We start from the raw sequence: 24,186 nt of genomic DNA, 5'->3' as shown, positions 1-24,186 counted from the left end.
TGAACGGTGAAGTGAAATTGACCTTACTTTCTAAACCCAGCACACACTATCTTACAATAGAGTGCTGAAGGGGTTACTTAGTATCCCCTATGTCTAGTTTCTCATGTAACATTTTACACTACGCTTTCTACAATTAATGTCTGGTCGCAGTGGTTTACTTTTTCCTACCATTATGTCCTTCTACAGCGGGCTGCAATTGCAGCTGCAGTAAAGCACCCATGGGTACCCATTTTGTCAAAATGGCCCCGGTCTTTTTTCACCTTTTCTTGTTGGAAAGGTCCTTCTTGCGATTTACTCTGCGCCAAATCATGTTTGGTCCCTTTGTTCATTTTGTCTTTGGCAGGATTCACTGATGAAGCCCACCTCTGGCTCCTGCATGTCTGGCAGGGGCAGGAACTGAGGGAGGTGCCCGAAACTCCCTGTGCTTAATCCCCCTGGTTACAGGAATGCACTCAAAGGTGACTGGCTGGCTGTCCTTGGAGGACAGCCACCCTGCTTTGTGAGTGACAGCTAGGCTGCGAATGAACGGGAGAAACCTGCATAAAAGGCAAGGCTTTTTGCTTGGAAGGCAGAGTCGACCACTGGACGAAGGAATCCGAAGAAGGACTTGGAAGAGACGCTTGCTGCAACTCTTGGACTGTTGGTTTGTCCGGTGAAGCCCTGCTGCATTGCTGAAGCTCCGAATTAGCCTTGACTAGAGAAGCCCTGCAACGGGCGACTTCTCCCCTCGGGTTGGTGGGACCAATCAACCCCAAAACGATCTCGTCTGGACATCCTCTCAGAGCTGGCTGTACTTCCATAGCTGCTGCAGGAACCGATTGCCAGGGAGAGGAACACCAGATTGTGTGCATAGTTTTTAAGTCGGACCCGAGCTACAGGATGATCCTCCGGACTCCCATGAAGCAGGACTGACCAAGCCTGAGCCACCGCAACAGAGTGCTGGACCCCAGATGCGAGGAAAGTCCATAAAAGGTATCCGAGAACCACAGTGGTGCTGTTTGCGAGAGTCGCGAAAAGTTGAAACCCCAAAGTGCTGCTGATCTGATGTTTGTCCATTGCTGCTGCCAACCTTCCATTCGTAGTGCAGGAGTCCCCAGACGTCCTTCTTGTCCCCACGACTGAGGCCCAGAAACAAGAGGATTTGCAGACCTACACAAGAACAGTCAGCTGAAAGCAGTTTTGGTCAAACCAAAAGGTACTGTAAAACTAAGGGGTTGCTTACCTCTTGTTGTGTAGCCTTGCTAGCTCTCAGTTGAGACTGGTCTTGGTTGCTTTGCAGAGTTGCTCGCAGCTTTGCCCATCACAAGCCTCCCAGCTTGTGACCCTACAGCGATTTCATTTTCTTGAAAGACTTCTAAAACTTTGTGCAAGACTTTTACTTACCTACCAGAAGCGCATCAGTTCACCTAGACTTTTGCTCAATTAACATTGGCTGTCCTGGCTCTTTGAAAGACTCACCTCTGACGTTGTGCTTTAACTATTTCCCAGGAAAGGGTTAACTTACTTTGCATTGATGGGTTCAAAAAAGTACTTACCTGTTTAAGAATATTTGTTAACCAGTGTTTTATTCCCTCCTCTTTTCCTTTGACACTACTCTCAGTATTGATCTAAATGTACCAGTGATATATCAATGTCCAGTGTCCTAGTTATTTAAGTCACCTCAGGGTGTACGGAGTGTCTGTGTGCAATCCCCAATGGGTATCTAATGATTTACTGAAACAGAGAGTGTGTAGTTTTTAAGTATATTTTTGTGTTATATATATTTGCTCCCTTCTAAAGAAGGCTTATTCAACTGACTGTTAAATTAATAAATAATTGTTTAATCAAGAAACCTTGAGTGCAAGTGTTTATTTGGATACTTCTCACTGTGAATCTCTGTGCGATAACTACAGCTCACACTGACTCCTCTTGAGTCCTCTTGAGATAAGCCTGGCTACTCAGTCACTCTACCAACTTGTGCAGTACATCTTTATACTAAAGGTTGGGTTAACTAGTGCCAAGAGGACAAGGCTTGTGCAGTCTCCCACAGGGTACTGCATACAATCTTGCCTAACAAGGACGCATGCTATTTCTAGTTGTCTGCTGGAAATGGAGATTAAAGCAAAATATTTCCATTGCTGCTGCCCAATTAGTGGGCATCCGCAATGTTCTTACAGACCACCTCAGCATGTTTAAATATGCCACAAATGCCAGGCGCCTCAACAACTCATTCCGCGTTAGACTGACCTGGCCTCAGACATTGGCAATCTCTTTGCCATCAATGATATAACATTAAGAGGAGAAAAGAAGCATCTCCATTGGTACTAAATCAATTAATTCCTAGAAGAAGCCGCCCCCTGACATCTGCCAGGCGAGATTAGATGGCTAAAGGTATAGCCGTTTTCTGCTTTAAAAGATTGGGAGTAAGGAACCTTGCATGTAACCTTGTACTCACAGGGAAGGCACGCCCCTTGCAACTGCGTCAAAGCAATAACCACCATTCCACATCCACAAGTCTTCACCTCCTGAGATGGAACAGATTTGGCATTTCCACACATTATGCATTTCTTGCTGAAGCCAGACTGGAGGAGAGTTTATTCTTGCCACACAGACCCTGCCTTAAAGTACTGTAAGCAGGAAAGGACTGTTCCAAGATTTAGATGGTTTTGAGGTTGTGCCTAGCGTCAAAGAGGACCTTAAGGTGCTGAACATCTATTAGGTAACTATTGGGTTCAGCCTTCCTAGATAGAACATAGCAGAGAGTGTTCTACCACCATGTTCCTCGCTGAGTTATAAATGAACTTGTTATCATAACAATGAAATTCTGTGTGTGGTATGTCAGGAGAGGTTATGCTTCTGGAAGCTGAAGAGGTTCCAATCTTGGCGGTTGAAGTTGGGGAAAGAGAATGATCCAGACAGCTCCTGGGGCCAGAGGTGCTTGGTATATCAGTATATGGTAACATGTACTGAAATGTTTCCCCCACACTGGCGTCTCATGCATATGTATGGAGTATGCCTTTGTACTTTGCCTTGATCGAATTCAAACAAACTTTGGGTATTTTTTGCATCAGAAATTTCGTACGATTCAAACATTTGTGTGTGTGTTTGTCTGAACGTCCCAGGATCCCCAACTGCATTGGGCAGACTCACTGGTTCCTTCGAGGATCTCGGATCCTGCTTGCACTTCTGCTGTGTGGTTCTTTCACCCGCTTTCCACTTTGGAGTGTGCAAACATTCTTCCAGCATCCTGCGCGGCTACGCCGTCACACGCCGGCTTTCATTTTTGGCCCGGACTGAAGAATGCCGTCTCTTCACGCGACCCAAAATCCAAGAGCTCCTGTGCAGCTCCCAGCAGCTTCACAGCCCTTCTTGCTCACACGTAACGTTTCTTGTCCTGTCCCGGCGGCTTTCTCCATTCCACCACACCTCTCTGTGTGCCTCACATTCATGAGCCTAAGCATGGGTTTCAACGCCTTCTACTGCACTGCTCGATTCAGTAGTGTGTTTGCCATCTTGAAATGTCCCGCGCACTCAAGACTTGGAAAAACAACCAAGCTGCATGTTGTACTTGGAGATCCTGTCACTTTGCACAAACTCCCTGCACCCAGTCAGTAAGAAGCTGGGGTAAGTGCTAAGAGATAGCACTCTCATGGGTCATTGACCAAGTCAGTAGTGATGAGGCAAGTGCGAGAGGACTGGCGAGGGTGCCGGGGACCTGTGAGACACTGATGTACACCCAACGGCCAGTCAGCTGGCTGTGCAGAGGAGGGAGAGAGGGATAGAGCGGAGAGAGAGGTTAGCAGGGAAGAGTGAGAGAGAAGGAGGAGGAGAAGAGGAATGTCTTAAGGAGTTTCCAGAACTTAAGGAGATCAGGCTCAAGACGGAGGGCTGTAGGGAGTCTATTCCATAGTGAGGCCCCTGCTGAGGATATAGATCTCCCTCCAAATCTCTGCTTGGAGAACAGGCTCACTCGCAGAAGGTTGGAGGTAGATGAGCGGAGGGCTCGGGAAGGACAGTATTTAGGTAGACATTGTTGCAGATAGCTAGATCCCAGGCCCCAGAAAGCCTTGTGGACAATGCAGAGGATCTTGAACTTGATCCTTGCAGCCACGGGGAGCCAGTGGAGGGATTTCAGCACCAGAGAGATGCAGTCCCAGGGCTTGAGGCCAAGGATTAGTCTTGCGGTTCTGTTCTGGATGAGTTGCAGAGGGCGCAAAGCAGTGGCAGGGAGGTTGAGAAAGAGGCTGTTGCAGTAGTCCATCCTTGAGAGAACCAGGGCTCTGGAGACAGTGAGACGCTGGGGGAAGGTGAGAAAAGGAAGAGTACCTCTGAGGAGATACAGCTGGTAGTTGGACTTTTTAGAGATGTCTGAGATGTGAGTGGAGAAGTAGAGAGTGGAGTCAAAGAGGACCCCAAGGTTTTTTGCCTCACAGGTGGTGTTGGTGCAGGTCCAAGGGAGGCCGGTCAGAGTGCGAGTGGTAAAGCGGGAGCAGGAGTCCCAATGCAAACGATCTCAGTCTTACTGGCGTTGCAGCACACCATGACTGAATTGCAGACAGACATGAGTGAGGTAAAGGAGGTGGCTGAGGGTAGCCTGAGGGTAGCCTGAAGAAGAGCTGTGCGTCATCTGCATAACACTGGAAGTTAGAGGTGAAAGTGGCAATCACACGTGCCAGGCAAGCCATTTAGACGTTGAAGATCCAGGGGGATAGGTTAGAACCCTGGGGAATGCCACAGGTTGAAAGAGTGATAGTAGAGAGAAAGGACCCAGGTTCCACCTAGGATGGACGGTCGGAAAGGAAGGAAGTTAGCCACGCCAAAACCTGACCTGCGATTCCCTGTATGGGTATGTGGGACAGATCTCCCCATGTTGAAATATTTGGGCTCCCATTACACCATTATAGATAGTAAGACATGGGAGACACTGTTCCAAGTTTCAAAAACCAAACTCAAACAACCTGGGATTTGGGTAAACTACAAGCAACATTAGGGTATAGGGGGCACACCACAGTTGCCAGTCTTTAGGTGTCCAAGAATGGCGATGTCTTCTGAGGTGGTACGAACAAAGTCACATGGGGATCATACTGGATATTTGTGCATCCAGGATTGCGTCTGTGGTGAATGGAGGCAGTGTGGGTGTGGTGGGGACACAAGGTAGAGGACAGGTAGGAAGAAGTCTTCAGGGAGTATTTGGGGTGTCTTAAAGGGTATCAACACCAGATCAGACTCAAATCGGGAGCAGTCCTGTTGCTGCAAGGGAAAGAAACATCAACATATGCCTACAGCAAGATGTTGCTGTTGAGTCCCGTAACCTAAAGGAGCAAGGGATAATTGAGCCAGTGCCTACTTTGGAGCGTGTTTTGCCCATCGTGGTAGCACAGAAGACAGATAAGGCTACATGTGGATTCGAGAGGACTCAACTGTTGCATGGTGTGTGATGAATCCAGGGAATTTGCCCCTCTCTTTGGGACTAGGCAGGTGACCTGCATAGCTTAACACCACTAGGGGACAGGGTAAGCGAGATCCCTTGGGGGGGGGGGGGTGATCCCCCTCACCCCTTTAGTAGACAAGCAATCCTTAGAGAGTGATAGAAGTTATTCTCCCTATTTCCAAGACCAGAATGTCTTTGTCAGCTACATGGGAGTTGGCCTATATGAAGACTTGAAAGATCATAGCTGGTGTGGTTTCTGACCCTCTGTATACAGAGTGTTGGCTGGGAAGGAGAGAACAGTGGAAGTCCCATCCCATAACAGAGGGAAAGATAAATCTCGGAAGCAGGGAGAAGGGGACAGCCAGTGAGCTGGAGAGAGACAGGACCTGCCTCCTGGAGGGCGCTTCAGAACATAGCGAGTATCCGCCAAGCGTGGCAGACCACGCTGCGGCCAAGCCCACAAAACGTCTATAGGCCTGTCAAAGCAGGAACCGGGAGGGCACAACCAGGAGGAGCTGCAGGAAACTCACGCCACCCAGCATCCGGCGTGCGAGCGACCAGCACCAGAGACCCACAGGGGGCCCGAGCATGAAGGGTGCAAGCTTCACCCAACGCAGAGTCTGGAGAAGAAACCGAAGAAGCTTTGGCCGAACTCCCTGAATCTCCTGAGGAACACCACCAGGTATGCAAATGCTCCGGGGAAGCTGGAGAGGGGAGGTGAGGCCCAATGAAGCCCCAAAGCGGGGTGATAGAGAGAAGTCCCCAGGGCAGAGTGAACAGAGTGAAGCCGCAAGCAGTGGTGTCAGAGAGAAGACCCCAAGCCGGGGCAAATGGGACAGTCCAAGCTGTGGTGAAATCCCGATGCGGGAAGAGCGAGAGAAGACACAAAGGCATGTTAGAAGACGTGAAACCCCAAGAAGGAGATAAAGGGAGATGACCCAAAGGCAGGGTGAAAGACGTGAAACCCCAGGAGAGGGGGAAATACCCAACCCCAAGACAAAGTGAGCAAGAAATGACACCAAGGTGGGGTGAGAGAAGGAGAACCCTAAAGTGGGGTGAGAGAAACTACAAGCCAAGGTGGGATAAAAACCCAGTTCGAAAACACCAAGAACTTTGCTAAGAATGAACACCCTCATAAAAAGGGGAGAACATGGACCAGAAGTTCCAACGTCAAGATAAGAGGATAAGAGACATTATTAGACTTGTGTGAACAGCACAAATGGGAGAGCGATTGAAGAGAGACGTCAAGGTTACTTGCTAAGGCTATGCTCCAGGACCCTCATTGAGAAAGCAACACTAGTGTGGGGGGTAGAAACCAGCAGCCACTCACTCATTAGGGCTATGGGCCGGTGTACTTTTTGTTGTATTTATGTATTTCTTTATAAGTGGTAGGGACAGAACTCCGGTTAGCATAGTATTCTGGATAGAGGACTATTGTTTTTGTAATGACATCCTGACAGTCACCCTTTTATGGTTTTCTTATAGAATAGAGCCAAGAACCTAAGAGCTAGGGATAGTGTAGGTTTGTGCTTAAATAAAGAATAGTCAGTTACAATGCCACCTTGTCTGTCTCCCGATTCTGAGCTACCTATGCCGACTCCTGCGGAGTCAACACCGAACCCCAGCCTAAGATCTCCTCCCATGTGGCCAGGGGAAGGCAGATGCGACCCGATCCTAACCCTGGGGGTAGTATCATGAGGGAGGAACACATGGGTGGACATGGCTGTCAGGGGGAAGTGGCGACTCCTTTGGGAGACGCACAGTATTCATCCTCCGGCGAGGTTAAGTGTTCTGTAATTCCCAGGTATCTGATGGCCTGCTGTCATTGCACTAATCCCTCATGAGAAAGACCAAGGAACCTTATCTGAAAGGTTACCTGGGAGTTTCTAAATCTAGTGTGGCATACTCAAGTGGCCATAATTCTGTCTTGGGTAAAGGTCTTACCCCTAACATTAAGTCACACCTCCAATAACATTTGCTAATTTTAATAACATCCAATTTAACAGTCAAATAGAAAGAAATTGACATAAAAGGTTCAAATCCATTATGGATTTCAAGATAGATAATGCCATTGGTACTGGGATGAGAAAGATGAACCAGGAGTCAATAAGGATTCAAAATGCCATTAAAGAAAGTCAGCAGTCTAGTGTTTGTGAAGCAAGGTACCCGAGTGGGACCTTTAAATATGAATATGGAACTCCGGTATGTAGAAGAGGCAGAAGAAGATCTCCCGAGCTATGGCTTGGGGTTGGAGCGTTTGCCAATCTGCATAGGTGCAGGAAGGCGAGGAGGCGGCCGTGCCGGTGTCCAGAAAGAAGCCAGGAGACCGGGAGAGAACAGAGCAATGGAAGCTCCCAGGAAGAGAGAGACTGTGAGAGAACCTGAAAGATCTGAGACGCAGAAGGGGAAAGCTGCCATGCCGCGCAGCACAGACAAAGGACGCCGAAGCTGTCAGCATTAACAGGCGAGCCTCTGACAAGTGACTGGGCGCCAGGGCACTTTGTAGCATTAACAGCACCGATAATTAAGTCACGAGAAGCCCAGGAGCAAAGTGGAAGAAGGAGGAGAAGGCAAAGAGATTTAAGTGAATGCCTAATCTAACCCGTTTATTGGAAAAATATGAAAAGGCGAAAAGGCTGCAATTCTCCATTAATGAAATGCGAAATTGGAGATATCTGTAACCCACATTGCCAACAGCCAAAGGGCTACTTAAGAGAAGTAAGAGTGCAAGAAGGGCACAATTCTCCATTAATGACAACTCAAATTCGGGCAACCTGTAAACTGCATTGCCAGCAGACAAGAAGCTGTTCAGAAGGTGCAAGAATGCAACAAGGGTGCAATTCTCCATTATTGAGAAGCCAATGTGGGGAAACCTGCAACCCATACTGCCACTAAAGTGACCAACTGTGGTGATAAGAGTTTCTTTCTGGCAGGAGAGTGAACCAGGAAAGGGACTATTTAGAGTTAGTCCTGGCAGGCGAGTAGAACAGGAAAGAAAGTTGATTGGAAGCAGTGTGGTTGTGGTAAAAATATGTTGTGAAGAGACATTAGTGAAGATATCATTTTGACAAACTGTTGTTTCACCAAAACAAGTATTTGTGCTATCGTAACAAATAAAATGTCATTGAGGAATCATTATGTGTTGAATTATTTTGAAGCCCGAGAAATACATTGGGCCTCATTCCGAGTAGGGCGGTAAGGGTGAACGGTAACGAGACCGGTGCCGTTAAACCCTTACCTCCCTACAACGAGTTCCCTTTGCGGGTCCTTCCTTTTAGCATGCGTTAAGGACGGGACCCGCAAAGGGACTACGGGGTCAACGACGGTACTGTAATTTACGGTACCGTTATTGCCGCCTTCCCCCTTCCCATTGAGCCCTATGGGGGCTCAAATGGGAATAGGGAATGGCGCATTACCGGTCCCTCTGACCTCAGAATGGACCGGTAATTACTCCATAAACCAGGCCGGAGTTTGGACGAGTTCAGAGGCAGCCATGCCGCAAATAGTGTCGTGGTTACCTCCGAACTCGGAATGAGGCTCATTGTGTGGAAGAAAACGATTGCCTTGGTGTAGCAGCTAGTGTTTATGGAAGAAACATTTGCCTTTCCAAGAAGGATATTGTTAAAAAGAACTTTTGATTTTTGGGTTCTTGAATCGGCACTTGTGGGAAAAACATTTTCTTTGCTAAGGGGAAAAGACATTTGAACTTAAAGATCTTGGTTGAATCAGAACGTGCTTAAGGGTATTCCTGAATTGATCCAGTGGAAGAGTGTTCAACTCTGGTCACAAGCAGTGCCTCAAAAAAAAACTATCAGTTTGAGTTTTGCCATGTTTTGTTGAACTAAAGTCAAACAAATATTCCCTATACATTTGTGTTGTATGTATTAGTTTGAGGGTCAGAAACATTAGGTCATCTTTCTTTAGTCAAGTTTGCTAGGTAGGGCTATTCTCATTAGGATAGGGAAAGATGGGTGTCTATCTCGCCCTTTTTATTTGAATAAACTGGCAAACATTAAGAAAACTATGCCTTTGTATCAGTGTCACATTTCTGACCCCTCACATACCACAGGTGGTGGATAGGTTTCTGTTACCTAACATACATGAGATGGAGAGTCTGTTTGGGGGTGCCAAAGCGTTCAGCGCATTAGACCTACCCCTCAGTCTACCACCAAATCAGTTTGTTCAACACGTCATGCAAGCCCTGTCTACGGACATGGAAGGAGCAGTTTGTTTTCAAGATGACATGCTGGTCACGGGGGAAAAGCATGATCAAAGGTTGGCCAGTGTATTGAAAATCATTCGAGAGGCAGGACTGTCATCACGGAGGGAGAAGTACAAGTTCAGGTTGTCAACCACCGAGTATAGGGTTCATAATTTGAGCATGGCAGGTGTAGAGCCTAAAAACCTAGTTGCAGCCATAGTGAATCTTGACCGTCCTAAAGACTGATGGTATTCCACCAATCCTAGTTGAGTCATGACACCCTATGCTAAGTTTGTCAATCACTTGGGGGATAGGTGTAAAACAATTCAGCAACTGTGTTAGAAAGGAATTGAGTTCTGATGCTAGCGAGACAGGTTTGGGGGCCATACTTCTAAAAAAAGCTAAACTGGGTAGATAGGGTAGTGGCGTTTGTGTCAAGAGCTTTGCGAGCGGTGGAACTTAAAGGGGGCAAGTAGGTTTTGAGGGCCGCAAAGGGTGGTGCAAGAATTTGAGGATGTAGTGGGCACCGAAGATGGTAAAATATGGTAAAGTATGGAAATAGGGATGGCTGGCTGGGAAGACGCGCATAAGGGGAGGGGATTGAGTTGCTCGAGTTAATCTTTTGGGGAATGAGGGGAGATGTGTTACATGGGAACCGGTTATCCGTCATGTCATCTGCATCAGGTATGGTTCCTCTAGGTGGAATGCTAGGAGAGGTCATGCGTCTGGAAACTGGCGGTTGGAGCACGGGGAAGAGAAGGATCCAGACAGCTCCTGAAGGCCCACTATCCACACATTTTTTTTACCATATCCAATAAAACTACATGAAGATATTTGCTTTTCCCTGAGCATCTTCACTGCCATAACACGCTGGGACAAGATGGACTAACTCAAAACAAATGGGTTGCAAAGCCTAATACCAGAGCTCTGCGGAAGACTGGCAAATACAACGGAGCAAGCATTGCCTTGCTCAGGCACAAAATGCCAGAACCACTTCACCTCAAGAAGGTAGGGAGGTAGAATGTGCAAATTATGACAAATGCTGTTGGGTTCGGGGGGGTGGGGTTTACTAAAAGGCTTTCGATGTTGTTGGGAAGGGGCAACCCTGTCCCAACCACCTAAAAGCTTTAGAGTAAGGCGAGCTGCATTCGAAGCACTATGATGGGCCAGGGGGGACAGTGGTATGACCCCACCCCAATATAATCAACCCACATAGCATAGCCTAGGGGACAAACAAGAATGCCATTTTGCGTAGATGTTTGTGCATTTTTGCATAGATGTTAATAGTCATAGTTAGGAGACAAGGCCTGTGTGGCGAATGGGGCATTTCATGCACTAGGCCCCAATTGCGGGACGAGGGAAACTTCCAGCCATGCCATGAGGACAACCCACACCCCCAAAGACCATAAAGTTAATTTATTGTTCTAACAGTGTTGCAAAGAAGTGTTTCTATCCGAAAGGAATGGGCCCTACAAGGACACGATCACAGACCGGCTCCTGGTGTGCATGTTATCTCGCACTAGCCAAAGTCCAACCTGACCTACCCCCAGACGACCACGACTTATAGCCCATATAACTGACTAAGCCCCAAGATCCCTGAATTCCATGGCACCAGGAGACCCTTGACCATCACCCCTAAAGTAGCAAGTCTTGACTGTTCAAAGAGAACAGATATAGCACATCTGTGAGCTACATTCATGTGATTTGTATTGAGAGGTGCTGGGAGGGATGAATTATAGTTCAAAACGAGGGTGGAGACCTTGAGCCATATGGCGCAAAGGGGAGCGAGTGAAATGGGTGTATGGAGGTCATAGTGCCCCAGAACCTCCTTTGTGCCAGTCTTTAAGACGGCCAGGTGCACAGTATAATGATGAAGTAACATTGTGTTAGGAGTGTAGTTAATTTGTTCTTTCACCTTCGTCAATGAGAAGATGATCCCTACAGCACCCACATGATGGAAGACGGATGGACTGGGCTGTAACTAATGACCTGGCATCCCTTATGGAGCAGGCTGACCCTGAATAGGAGCACACCAACCAGCCATGCAGGTTCTTACTGTATGGTACTACGTTGATGAGGCATCTCCTCTTAAGCCTCTGTTTGTAACCTTTTTTAGCAGAACGTTCTTGGCAGCAGAGTTCTTCGCTGTTGCTCTCATCTGCGCGTCGACTTGGGACTTTCTTCCCTAGCGGGTTGTATTCTCTCTGGTGTGAGCGTTCAGGGGCGTGTCTTCAATGTCTAGAGTGAAAAGCTGCACGCTCGCGTCCATAATCTCACGGGGCGCCTAATGAAGGGACTGCACAGCCAAACCTGCCAATTCCAGGAGTAAACGGGCAATGCATACTCTTAAATATAGCACATTCTAGTAGCGCTTTGAAAAACATAAGATTAGGCTGCAAGTTTTGAAAAAGACCAAACACGGATGGCAGCTCTATATGCTGAATATTGCAGGTTTACCTGATGACGAGAATGCCTTGAGAGAGCTTGCGTGCTCGCTCTCGCAGAGGGTGGCTGTTCCTGTATTTGTTGAGCGATCCATGCTGCGGAGGAGAAAACCAAATGACTGAGCTTTGCTACAGAGAGCAGCCACTACAGAAATCCAAATCCCGCAGCCACCACCAGGGACCCCATTCGCAACACCACCAAAACCCCATTTACAAAAAAGCCACCAGGAGCACACCCACAACGCAAAGCAGCTAGGTTCTCTTCCAGACCTTGCAGCTAAGAGGTCTCCTTCAAACCATGCTGCTAGCAAGTGGCATTTAACCCCTTGCAATAGCTAATTGAACAACTTGCTCTATACACTGCTGGCACCAGGTGGACTGGTCACAACATGCTGCTGAGGAGGCGCCCTTCCACGACATGCAACATATACGTTGCAGTCTAAACTATGAAGTAATTAAACACTACACATATCAGCATTTGTATACTTGACCACTTACCCCCACCCGAAACGATGCCTTTGAACACAATTCTGCACAAGAGGACTCGATAGATAGTGGGGTTCTTCTTGGGCACCCTGGTTGCTACTCATGTCAAGTCCAGAAACCAGTAGTACACACATCAACACTATGCACAAAAGGTAGGAGTGTTTAGAGTGGGAATGTTAGGCCAAAATAATCTGGGCATGAAATACCCAGGGTCCACAGACTAACCAGGAATGGCCGAGTGACTTACTCTAAACATCAATATTTGATACGGCAAATGTGCAAAGGAAAGGGGAAAACACGTCCCACACATGTTTGAATAAATCGAAGAGCAAGAAAGGGAACAGGTTATCAATGAATAAACTAAACGACATCCCAAAGATTCAGTATGTTACATAACTCTCTCTGCAGGGATATGCTTGTCTTCCATGCCGCAGTTTACTTTCTAAAATGAGTAAAAATGTCTTAATAAAAATGAAACCAGTGGTCCGGTCACTTACCTTTGCTGGATCGAAATCTGGGGGATAATATTTATTCACCCCCTTTCTTTCACCCTAGGAATAAAGAAATCAACAGTTATTGATTAGCTGCGAGAGAGACAGATGTCACTACAGGAAAATGCAGGATTGCAGCCCTAATCTATTGCCCAAACCTTACAGAAGTCTCACCTTCCCGTTCAGAGGCTTAGGGGCAATGCTAAGCTTCAGAGTGGATCTGGCCAAATGGGGAAACGCTGCTGTTTGCTGGCGGATATGGGAATAACACTGAAAGGCACTGCTATTCAGTGACCCAAGCAGTGTCCCGCATAGCAAGGACGCTTTTAGGTATGCAACGAGTCTGTGGCTCGGTGGAGAAATGCACCCACTACATGCATCAGAGCTGGACCTCGTGGTCACATACTGGAATCCCGACAAGTACCTCCAGCAGTTGATCTCTGTGAAGTCGATAAAATGAGTAGCAGCGAGTTGGTTAACACACATGCGTCAATAGCGCCAAGATACCCCTCTGGGGGTGACCGTTGCACTCTATAAATGCATGTTATATCGTCAACACACAATACGTGACTCTTCAATGTGTACATCACAATCTGCGATCCTAATAAAGGGCAAACAATGTGCACGTTATCTCGCGGGCTGAAAAGAAGCAGACAGTTAAAATCCTTAGGCGGTAAACAGGAGTACAAATGAATAACCAGACTCCTTGGGTTTAGGTTACAGGGCCCCCCATTCTGCCTTCGTTTTAACTTTGAGTAGCTCTGGCCTGCCAGGGCTACGAGCCATGCAAACGTTTCAATGGCCTGAACTGTGCACATACCCAAAGTACAGAGAGAGATTTTCAACGAAATGGCCGACATTCACAATTACTTTAGACCCGGAACAAACTCATAAATAATTAGAGGGTTCATGCTTGCGATAGAATTGCAGAAATAGGCCAGTAACTGTGGTGGTATAGTATATAATATAACCCACACAAAATACCCCGAACACTAAAGAGCAGGACTTCAAGGCACATAAGGAAGAGCAGCGTCCACGTCAGTGAAGGGGGAAAAGCAACTCAATATATGAGGAAGACGATTCTGCCGTGAAGTAAAGAGGTTTGGGGCATGGAGAAGGCACCATGCAGCTCTAGCCGGACCAAGCCACCGTGGCCAGGAACTGCTCCATCCCAGAGATTCAGAATTCCCAGAAAGGAAGGGCAAAGCTTCCTACTCTCCTTCTTGAAACATCCCGCCTGATTTCTCTCATGAGCTATTTTCTTGCGAAGGGCGAACGTTTCCCTAATTTCATGGAACTGCTTTTTTCATTTAGATTTAACACAATAACAGGGGGGTTACGCATTGCCATGAAATATGAACTTTTAATGTTTAATATTAATGTATGCGGAGCTCAGATAAACTGCTGACTCTCAACGAAACAAGGTTGCAATATGTAGATTTGCCAGGTTGAATGAGATCCAAGACATTCCTCAAAAGAGGCAAGACGTGCATGTTATACATCTAATCAAGCAGCATCAAATAAATAAATAAATACTAGTAGGGAAGGGGTCTAAAAGCTTACCATGTTTAATGTCTTTTATTGCCAAGGTGCTGCAAGATGGCCGGCCTGTAAAAGAAAACATGATCAAGATGAACGGATGGTAAACAATATAAAAGGAAGACAACACCTGGACGAGAGGTAAGTGGAGGGACAGAGGCAGAAGAAGTGCAACATGCACTGGCAAAGCCAATAGGTGGCTTTAGTAAGAGCCCCCTCTCTCGTGCCACATGATAGGGCCAGGAACTGCTGTGTGTATGCAGGTAATGGCGTAGCTGCCTATTTGCAGCCGGCTAGTGCCTCAATCAAGAACAATGGGCCTCATTATGACCCTTGCAGTCAAGTAAAAAAAAGTGCTGGTATTTACATATACTGGCACTTTACCAGACAGGCAGAGTAGTAACTCAGGCCCCAGCGGCATAACACAGCCGGTATAAAATATTGGCAAATCCCTGCATGGAGTCCTATGGGACATGGAATGGGGATTTACCAGTAGTTTCGCCACCTGTAATATCTGCTGGTATCCTGGCAGATTTTCCACCAGGATACACACAAACTTGGAATGAGGTCCATGTCTCACTGCACGCTGAAGCTCCATTAAGACTAATTAACCGGACTGAATCTGTCCCGCCGGGATATTATCTCACTGCACAAATGGGTCTGGGGGTACGTCAATATAGGCCCTGTGCAGACTCATGCGTTAACACACATAGACCTCATCATATATCGAGAAACACACGCATTTTCTATACATCACCACAATATCTGGGGGGAGGGGGGGGTGGCGGATAAGAGTGAACTGGCCACTTCAGAGTAAATATATACGAGAGGCAGTATAATCGTGGGCGAAACACGAGGTGGAAGAATGGCGAGAAAATTAATAGCGTGGCATATCAACTGCTGGAAATGAGGGCAGAAATTCCCAACCTGCAAAGGAATTGGGGGGGGAAGGGGGAGTGGACAGCTGGGAATCAAGATCAACTCTTTGAGGATACCAGCATCATGGATTGCAGGGTTGTAGAGCGAGGGCTTCAAGTGGGCCGGCCACTACATGGCAAGGATTTTTTTTCTAAAGCCTGAAGCACTCGCTCTTGTGCGAGAGCTTCAGGCTTTAGAAAAAAATGCCTTTCATCCCCAATGGTGGCGCCGCACCTGCGAGGCATCCCTTCAAGCAAGAGATGCCTGTGGCCCGGCACCACCTTTATGGAGAGAAGCGCAAGGTCGCTGGAAGCAGAGGCCTTGCTTTCTAAATTCTGGAGCGCTCTCACATTCGTGGGCATTTCAGTGTTTAGGAACGGACCCCCGTTTTGTAGTGGCCTCACCCTTTCAGGCTTAATGGTGACGCTGCCCCTCCCCAGCTGGCGAGGGTCAGCGCCACCATTAAGGCTGAAAAGGCGAGGGCTGTCCCCTGCCAGGCAAGCGTATAGAAGATACCCCCGACTGGGGAAGATGGTGCTGATCTCTACAAAAGGCTACCGGGCGGGCGTGCCTGTAGCCCACTAAGCCACGGCTGTCAAAGGGGGTGGCCTAATAAGCCAGCAGGGGATCCCCTGCCGTTAGGCCACGCCCCTTGATGAGCCCCGGCTCATTTTGTAGTGCCACTTAAGGCACTGTGTAGAGCGGAAATTAGCATATGCCTTCTCTTCCAGTGGACTATGGCAAATGCAGATTCGGTTCCAGCGCTTCCATTAGGCCAGCAGAGTGCACTGTGGGAGGCGTAGTACAGATTCTGATTGCAGATCTAGAAGAGCAGTGTAGTGCACTGCGGGGCTCTGGAGTTTTTATTTTTGGCTGCCAAAGGACAAGCTATAGATAGAGCCTTTGCAGGTGAAAATACCTTCCATTTACGATTCTAAGTTAACCGACTGCAGCTGATTTTGCCGCGCCCGGAATGTTCGCATGAGAAAGGTGCAAACTACCAAAAGTTTGCACCTTTCTCATGCAAACACACTTATATAGTACGGGGCTGCAGGGGTGTGCCCCGCAACACCCCGCTCACTATGCCACACAGTATAGTGAGTGAGGTGTTGCGGGGGACACCACTGCAGACACCACTGCAGTCTTTCTTTTTGTTACTTACCTGCAATGCTACCACCAAAGGTTCGAACTTTTGGTGTTCGAACCTTTGGTGGTAGCATTTTGCGGTCATTTAGTACGGTCTGACCTATTTATTTATTTATTCCGGTCCGATCGTACAAAACCTCAATTTACACTCCTGAACGCCACCAAATCATCGGGGCATTAGAAGGAGAGGAACTTTCCTGTACAAACATAGGATGCAGATTGCTTCCTAACGAGGATAACCTTTTTTAAAGGCTCGCCAGAGTCTCAGGGTTCCTGGGTTTACACGGCCACATCTGTCCCATTTAGTGGTTCAACTCATTGAGAGTTGCTAACGCAACATGGCCACCTAAGCTCTAGGTGCCAGGGAGCAGGTATGGCCACTGAAAAACATGCGTGGTTAGCGTGAGGGAACTTGCCAGGGCTCGCGTTGCCGCAGTGCCTGGTTAGCGCTGGGGAACGTGCCACAGCTCTCGCTGATGCCCTCGTCTGGGGCGCACACATTTTACTAGGCCAGTTACTGGTTGGGGGAAAACAGGAGAATTTTGGCATCTCTGGAAGGAGATTACAGAGGGACACCCTTAATGAGGCCTGTAATTTGACTTACAGTAAAAAGGTCGGTGAACCGGTATTACCCAAATTGACCTTTTACAATTGACCTTTTGCACAATTGACCTAATTATAGTGGTCCTAATTGACCTTCTGCACAATTGACCTTTATATTATTCTTGTTATTTTATATATGTATTGGGTTGGTTTTGGATTATAAATAATATAAGAGGAGATTGGGTGGAGGGTTGCAGGGGGTTCTGGATTGGGTGGGGGGTTTCCCCCACATATATTTCCTAATTGACCTTCTAAATTAGGTAAATTCTCCCGAGATCAATTGTGAAAAGGTCAATTAGTATACAACCTGTGAACCATTCCACAGCTCAGCACGCTCGGGTTCTATTGAAAATCCAAGGCAAAAAAAAAAAAACCCTTTATTCAACATTATTTTTGACAACACACGTCCTTGCAAGTACCACATTTGGCATATGTGTTGATGTGGGCAGACTGTTTTTTGATGCACTTGCACGGATAAAGGTCAAAGGGTACATACAACGTGTTCCTATGCAAATCCCAGATGTTCATCTTTACCTTTTAAATGGCCATTCTCCGCCACCTGCCCTCCCCCACTCCCCGAAGTACACTGGCAAAACGCTAGGTGTTCCAGAGACACTGCAGTGGCTTAGGCTGCCTCAGTCCTTCTTGCCGGAGCCCCGCGCCCCATGGTGGGTGGTCTATTACACATTTGAAGACTACCATTCTATGATCTGGCTAGTGAAAGACAGATATGAATTTCCAGCTACACTAGCCAGGCATAAAAAGTCACTTGCCAAGTCTGTTCTCCATAAACAGACGGCACGCCATTTCTTTCTCGCAATGGCGAGTGCACATCGGGAGGCCTGAAGGTACTTTCAAAGCGCTTCAATGCCCTCTGGGCAATCTAGGATCTCACCTCCAGCCATGGGCATAATGTTAGAGGGGGGGCAGGGGTGTTTGTCCCCCCAAACTTTCATGGCACACCATGTTGTCCCCATTCATTTGGCTGGGGCACCTTTTCTTCAGATGTCATGTCCCCCACCAACATTTTCAGCAAAGTTACTCCAATGACTCCAGCAGGGATACAGTGAACAATCCGATTCCTCCCCTACTTATGACAAAACATTTAAGGAAGATTAGAGATTGCCCCACAGACATGACTGTACCCATGCCAATACACACCCCTGTTGGACTTCCACATCTTCCCTCTCTGCACCCACACTTAACTCAGTTGCACGTTTGTTGTTTTTTTAATGTTCCCTTCCCATTTACAATTATTTACCCAAAGGGATTTTTTCGGTCATAAGGGAGAGGGCCCCTTTTTTATTTATTATCCTCCTTTTTTGACAGTAATACTGGTTTTGTTATACTAGCTTCTCACAATATGTTGCATTATATTGTGTTATGTCAGGTTAGAAGTGCTCAAAAGTTTGGTTGATGAGGAGGAGGTTGGTGTGTTAAAGGTGCTGATTCAGCGCTGGATAGGTCGCCCACCTACCAACTGCGTGAGTAAAAGAAGAAGCACGGTGGGGGTGGCCACACAGGGTGTAACAGAGAAACTCCCAGCCACGGACACACTGTATAAAAGGACTTCACCGGGAATGGTAGGTTTAACGATACATGGGATGTAAACTTGGTCCAAGACACCGCTCTGTGATAAGCAGAAAGGGGAGTGAGGGGGGGGATAAAAACAGCATAATCACAAATACATGTAGTGGGAAATCCCTCCAGCTGGGCCATGTCTGGAAACATATCATTTGAAACTCGTGACCACAACGATAGGGATGTGCAAAGTGGAGGGATGGGGAGGCTTGATTTACTCGTCATATGGGAATTAACTAAACCGGAACTGGGTGATGTAACTGCAGGACAGTCAGCCAAACAAGCTGCCCTGCATGGCAGCAGGGAGGGAGGCTCAGACCACATGACCACTGATGCCCATATGCAGGCAGCTGTGGGAAGGGAACACTGGATGGAGTGGTGTTCCTGGGAGGACCAATCAGGCAGCAAGTTCCTGAGCTCTGACGAGGTAGCCAGCCCTCAAAGTATCTACCACAAGGCTCGCGAAGGGATAATGTGTGAACGTCCCCTTTCCTACCAGCTGCAGGGTGTCTTGTGTCCCGTTCTCAATGGTGCCGACTAATGGCAGTGTATTAAAGTTCCAGCAGTCAGCACAAATGTTGTTTCATTAATAAGAAAATGTTCCGGGGTGGGTTGTGAATAAAACATGGCACCACGAGGGGAGGTGAGGTGATGGGAAAACACTGAACTGTTTGCATCAATAACGTTCTCACTAATTAAAGTAACTATCAAAGAGGAACTTGCAAACCAATCAAATCCCTGAAAAGCACAAAAAATGTATCCTCCAACTTGCAAGTGTTTCTCCTAACTTCCGACTATTGGATTTCATGTTATAAAACCATTCATTGTAGGCCATTCAGATGTCAGTTTCTCGATCAGAGCTAATCCACTGCTCCGTTTGATTTGTGCTCACCCAGCTGTAATAGACAGTGTTGCTTTTTGCCCAGGTTTGTGCTCAATTTTTTTGAGTACATGGTTTTTATTATGAACTAAATAGCGGGCCCCTGACTACATTGGCTAGACTCCACGTATGGTGATACAGACTATTTATTTATTAGCATTTATAAAGAGTGCATCAGTCCTTAGGCATTGTGTCGCTGTTACAATGACAAAGCGGACCCTGAGGAGGGCTTCTCCGATTTCCAGGGTTCCCCCCAAGTCCCTGCCACATCAAAACTCTAGGTAGTGGGCTCCTCTCCAGTTGGTGGCAGAAATCACAAACGCTCATCTAAGGAAAAAGTTGCATCCCCTTGCCTGCAATAAGATTAAGGAGTAGTGTCCGCGCCCTGATCTCCCTGGTAGGACAACCCCCATAGCAGCATGCATGCTTAGAAAATTGCGGGTTTTGTTTCTAAGTGCATTAAGGATCTATCAATGGGCTATAACAGAGTCTGGCACACCTGCCAGGGAAGAGTTCTTAACGCCTCAGGCCCCTTTGTCAAGATGCTTAACTTTGTATTAGAAGCAAATTGAAAGCAAACATTACACTCGCCAATAGCTATTGGCTAATCATAATTGACTCTTGGTGAGTAAGATATGGAGTGCTGTGGTGTGGGTATATGAAGAACTGAGTGGGCAAGTGACTTTTTATCCCCGGCTAGCAGCTTGCAACTTTTTACACCTGCTGGAACATTTCACACATATGGAAGCAAGAGATCTGGCTGAGCTCTCTCCACTTAGCCCGTTTATCTCCATCCGCATTTCACACAGTCTATTCTCGACTGGGCAATCCGAGACTTACGATTCTGGGCTTTGCTTTAAGGGTGAAATTAAACCTGCATGGGAGCAATAATAGCCGATACGCCACGCTTTATCACATCTCGAGTCACACGCTACTTTTTAGAATATCCATGCATCTCTCTGAAACCGATCACACACAAACATTTCGTTCTTCTTCAGATGCCTCAGAATTTACACTCCTAATTTCTATAATCCTGATCTAATATCACTTTGGCTGGGCTGGCATGTACCCAAGGTATCAAAACATGATCTTTCTACCTTTAACCTCCCTCTCTGTTTGAATCCCTGTATGCTCTTACCTTCCTTCCCCTTCTTCCCCATTTCTCTCCTCCAAAGACAAAAGTCTGGATATCCCGGGAGCACAATACACAAACTTCCACCAAAATCCCTGCTTGTAGACCACTATGGTGGTGATTTGGTACAGTAACATTTCTCCTGATTAAGAGATCACCCAGGGTGCACCATAATCTCCCGATGCATCAAGTCCCTTCTTGGATGGAACCACTAGGTCTAATTGGAAAATATCAAACATAAATAACATCATGTATACTCGCCTGGCATGTGTAGGGGAGGACTGGCCGCGAGGCCCCCCTCACCTACAGCCTTCTCCCCAGGTGAGGACCATGACTCGGTGGCCGTCCCCTCATGCCACCCGGGCCCAGGTGGAGGAGGGGTCACCCGCCGACGACATTGCCCACACGTATCCGTTCCCTGCATATACCAAAATTCAGTTAGGCCTAGAAGCCATCTTGTTTAGCAAACATGGCGTGAGTTCAGCACACTGTAACGAGGCCCCCACCTTTGGAGGGCCTTTCATGCATCTCTGCCGCCGCAGTAACCCTGGTAGATCCGCTGCGAGCGCGTTCCCATGAGAAAGTCGGGTATGAGCTAACCCGAGATGCTAACACTGTAACATTTTATCGTTCACAATGTAATATTGCACCCCGCATGACCTGGTCCGCGAGGCCGGGGTGACGGGAAAAAAAGCTGAAGCATCACTATCTGAAGAAAGTAGAAAATAATTCAAGTATTGGTATTAACGAACTACCTCTGTTTAAACAGATCCTGTAAACTGTGAATAAACCATAAAGATGTAACGTTACATGATACCACCCCAGGTCTGGACTAGTGCTGCTATAACCACAGAGAAAGATGTCGACCAAATGTATAGCCTTTATCTGTATAAGTGTTCTTACAATTTTATGTAGAAACCTGAACTCATATATGTTTTCTTAATCACCTAAAGCAGCGAGCATCAATTTCTGTAGGTCATAACCTAGAACTACCTCGTGTAACGTCTAATGTACATAAAATAATCACACCATGTAGTAAATATAATGTTAGGTAATGAAAAGGTACTCGGACCGACTGTATTAAAGAAATGTGTAACGAAATTGAAATATATATGTGTGTTTAAATAACATCAAAATAAGGCGGAACATTATAAAAGTTCTGCATTCAAAAGTTAGCAACGCACGAGGAAAAAACCTTTGTGAATATATGCAAGGCCATACTCCCTCCCACCCTACCAAGCCTGCCAGATAAAGAAGCTAAGGCCTGTGCCGCGCTCCCTCACCTCCCCCAACCAAGCTGGAGCCGCTTCAGAGAGTCAGAGGCCCCGGTACCGCACCCAAGGCCACAGCCCGCCACCTGTGTTATTTACAGCACGGTAATAAACCCACGTTTGAATCCACTGATCTACCAGCACCCTCTCGTAAATTCCACAACCCCCCCCCCTAGACCACCCCAAGAATCATGACCCCGTGCAAAGACGACCCCCATCACTGGGACAAGACACAGAGACCCATTTATATAATAACTTCTAACGCGGCAGACAGACATGTATCATTCGGCTCAGGCCCCAGAGCCCAGCCCCTCGACCTGAAATACCGGTCAATAGGACACAGGTAAAATCTCACCCCAACCGACAACCACCGGACCTCTCACGAGGTGCATTCCTCATGTGTTGCGTTTATTTTATAAGACAAACTGCTGAGCGATTTATTGATGAACTTAGATGTCGTTTCTTGAATAACTGCAGTGTGCATGGCCTAGGGCAGACGAGTCAGGAAAGGTATTCATCTGTGTCACAGGCTGCCCCAGCATACCAACACCGCTCGGATGACCTCAAGCTGGCCTGCCAGGCCCAACCCAACCCACGAGGCTGACCAGTGACGTCCTCACGCCAAGACCAACCACGCTGCAGCAACACCTATAGTTAGTCGACGCCACCCAATCCCAATTAACTTGTGCCCCCTATAGTGTGTAGGTTCTGATGACGTTTTTTGTATTAGAAATACGCCTGTCTTTGCTATTGTCAGACAGAGCGCTCTCGGAGGTTGCAGAGTTCTTTGCATGCCCTATTCTTTGGATAAACTCCCACTTACGCTCACCCGCACTCTGTCTTGGTCTTATTCCCACTACGGGAGAGTCCCTTATTGTCTCTCATTGCGGGGAGGATCGTGCTGAAATTGGGGGCGCTTCCTTTCAGTGGTGACCCCGACGTGATATCTCCAAATTATTTTTCCTAACTCCTTTTTAACGACCCCCTTGTGGCACGAGAATCTCCGGTCGAGAAGGGATACGCACGGTGAGCCGGCTCCGGGAGGCTGCCCGCCAACGGCGACCGGCACAATAAGAAGTGCGCACTCAATGAGAAAGGGTACGGGATCCCGATTGGAAAAAAATCCCCTTTGAGTGCCGCTCGCCGGAGCCAGGGGCTGACCGTTGAGTTACCGGTGACACTGCCTGGACGGACCCAGTTTCGGAGACTATCGGTTCAAGACGGGCACGTGAGTACTGAGTGCGAGCGATCGTAAAGGGGAAGGGAGGGGAAATTATAACAGGAGAACGGGGACAGGTAGAGGAGAAGAATAACGGGGGTCTACTAAAGACGGGTCTTGAAATTTTCTTTATCTTTTCTTTGCATATGGCCATTAGGAGTAAGAAATAAGTGAAGTGGTAGAAGTGACGGAAACCTAGCTCCGAAAGGGGGTGGAAGGCGGCGCCGCATAGTGCTATCTAAACTAGTACTGGGAATATATGAAGAAGTAAGAAATAAGTTATTGGTGTCTGGCAAAGGGAGACACCGGGAATATTTTTTAGTGATTGCTACTCTCTCTATTTCTTTTTTTCCATTCCACGGGGCAGGGGGAGAAAGCGAAAAGGGTATAAGGTAAATATACTTGTAGAAGAACTACAAAATAGGGAGCACATTTGCAGGAGTGGGGATTAAGTAGTGGCACGTACAGACGTGAACATAGTAACCTTAGCAGAAAAACAGGGACAGCTGGCCAGGGAGGAAAGGGAGGAAAAAAAAAAAAAAAAAAGACGAGGTGTGAGTGGAAAAGCATTGTGAAGGGTGCGCGCACCGTGTGAGTGTTGGAGACGACCGGTTGACCGCGAGGTGGCGCCAGAGAGTGTTGACCATAACTAGTACTTGATCAGTTGCAAGTGAAATCACATGAGAGTGTATGGGAATGGGAAGGAGATGAGCTATGGTGAGTGAGAAAGGATTTGCGCAGTGAATAAAATTGGGTGATAATCTTTGAGACGTCCGCTCTTGTCTGTGCCATAAAGGTATACATACACATATCTACACCTAACTAAAAGTAAAGAAGGTGGATACGGCTGTGTTAGTGATTTAGA

At 47.3% G+C, this 24,186-nt stretch overlaps 1 protein-coding gene across 1 annotated transcript in view; it reads right to left on the bottom strand.

The window, feature by feature from the left end:
- Positions 1-24,186, bottom strand: part of YJU2B (YJU2 splicing factor homolog B) — a 146,948-nt gene that overhangs the window by 104,259 nt on the left and 18,503 nt on the right. Inside the window, exons 2-4 of the mRNA XM_069634849.1 lie at positions 14,596-14,640; positions 13,039-13,092; positions 12,069-12,151 (exon numbers count right to left, since the gene is read on the bottom strand). Of these exons, the coding sequence (XP_069490950.1) occupies positions 12,069-12,151; positions 13,039-13,092; positions 14,596-14,598 (140 nt within the window). The 5' untranslated portion in view covers positions 14,599-14,640. The remainder of the gene's footprint in view (positions 1-12,068; positions 12,152-13,038; positions 13,093-14,595; positions 14,641-24,186) is intronic.

This window comes from Ambystoma mexicanum, chromosome 13, assembly GCF_040938575.1.
Source record: "Ambystoma mexicanum isolate Mex_15411 chromosome 13, UKY_AmexF1_1, whole genome shotgun sequence".
Taxonomy (NCBI): domain Eukaryota; kingdom Metazoa; phylum Chordata; class Amphibia; order Caudata; family Ambystomatidae; genus Ambystoma; species Ambystoma mexicanum.
The sequence above is the reverse complement of the archived record's forward strand: the minus strand, read 5'-3'. Positions and strand labels throughout refer to the sequence as shown.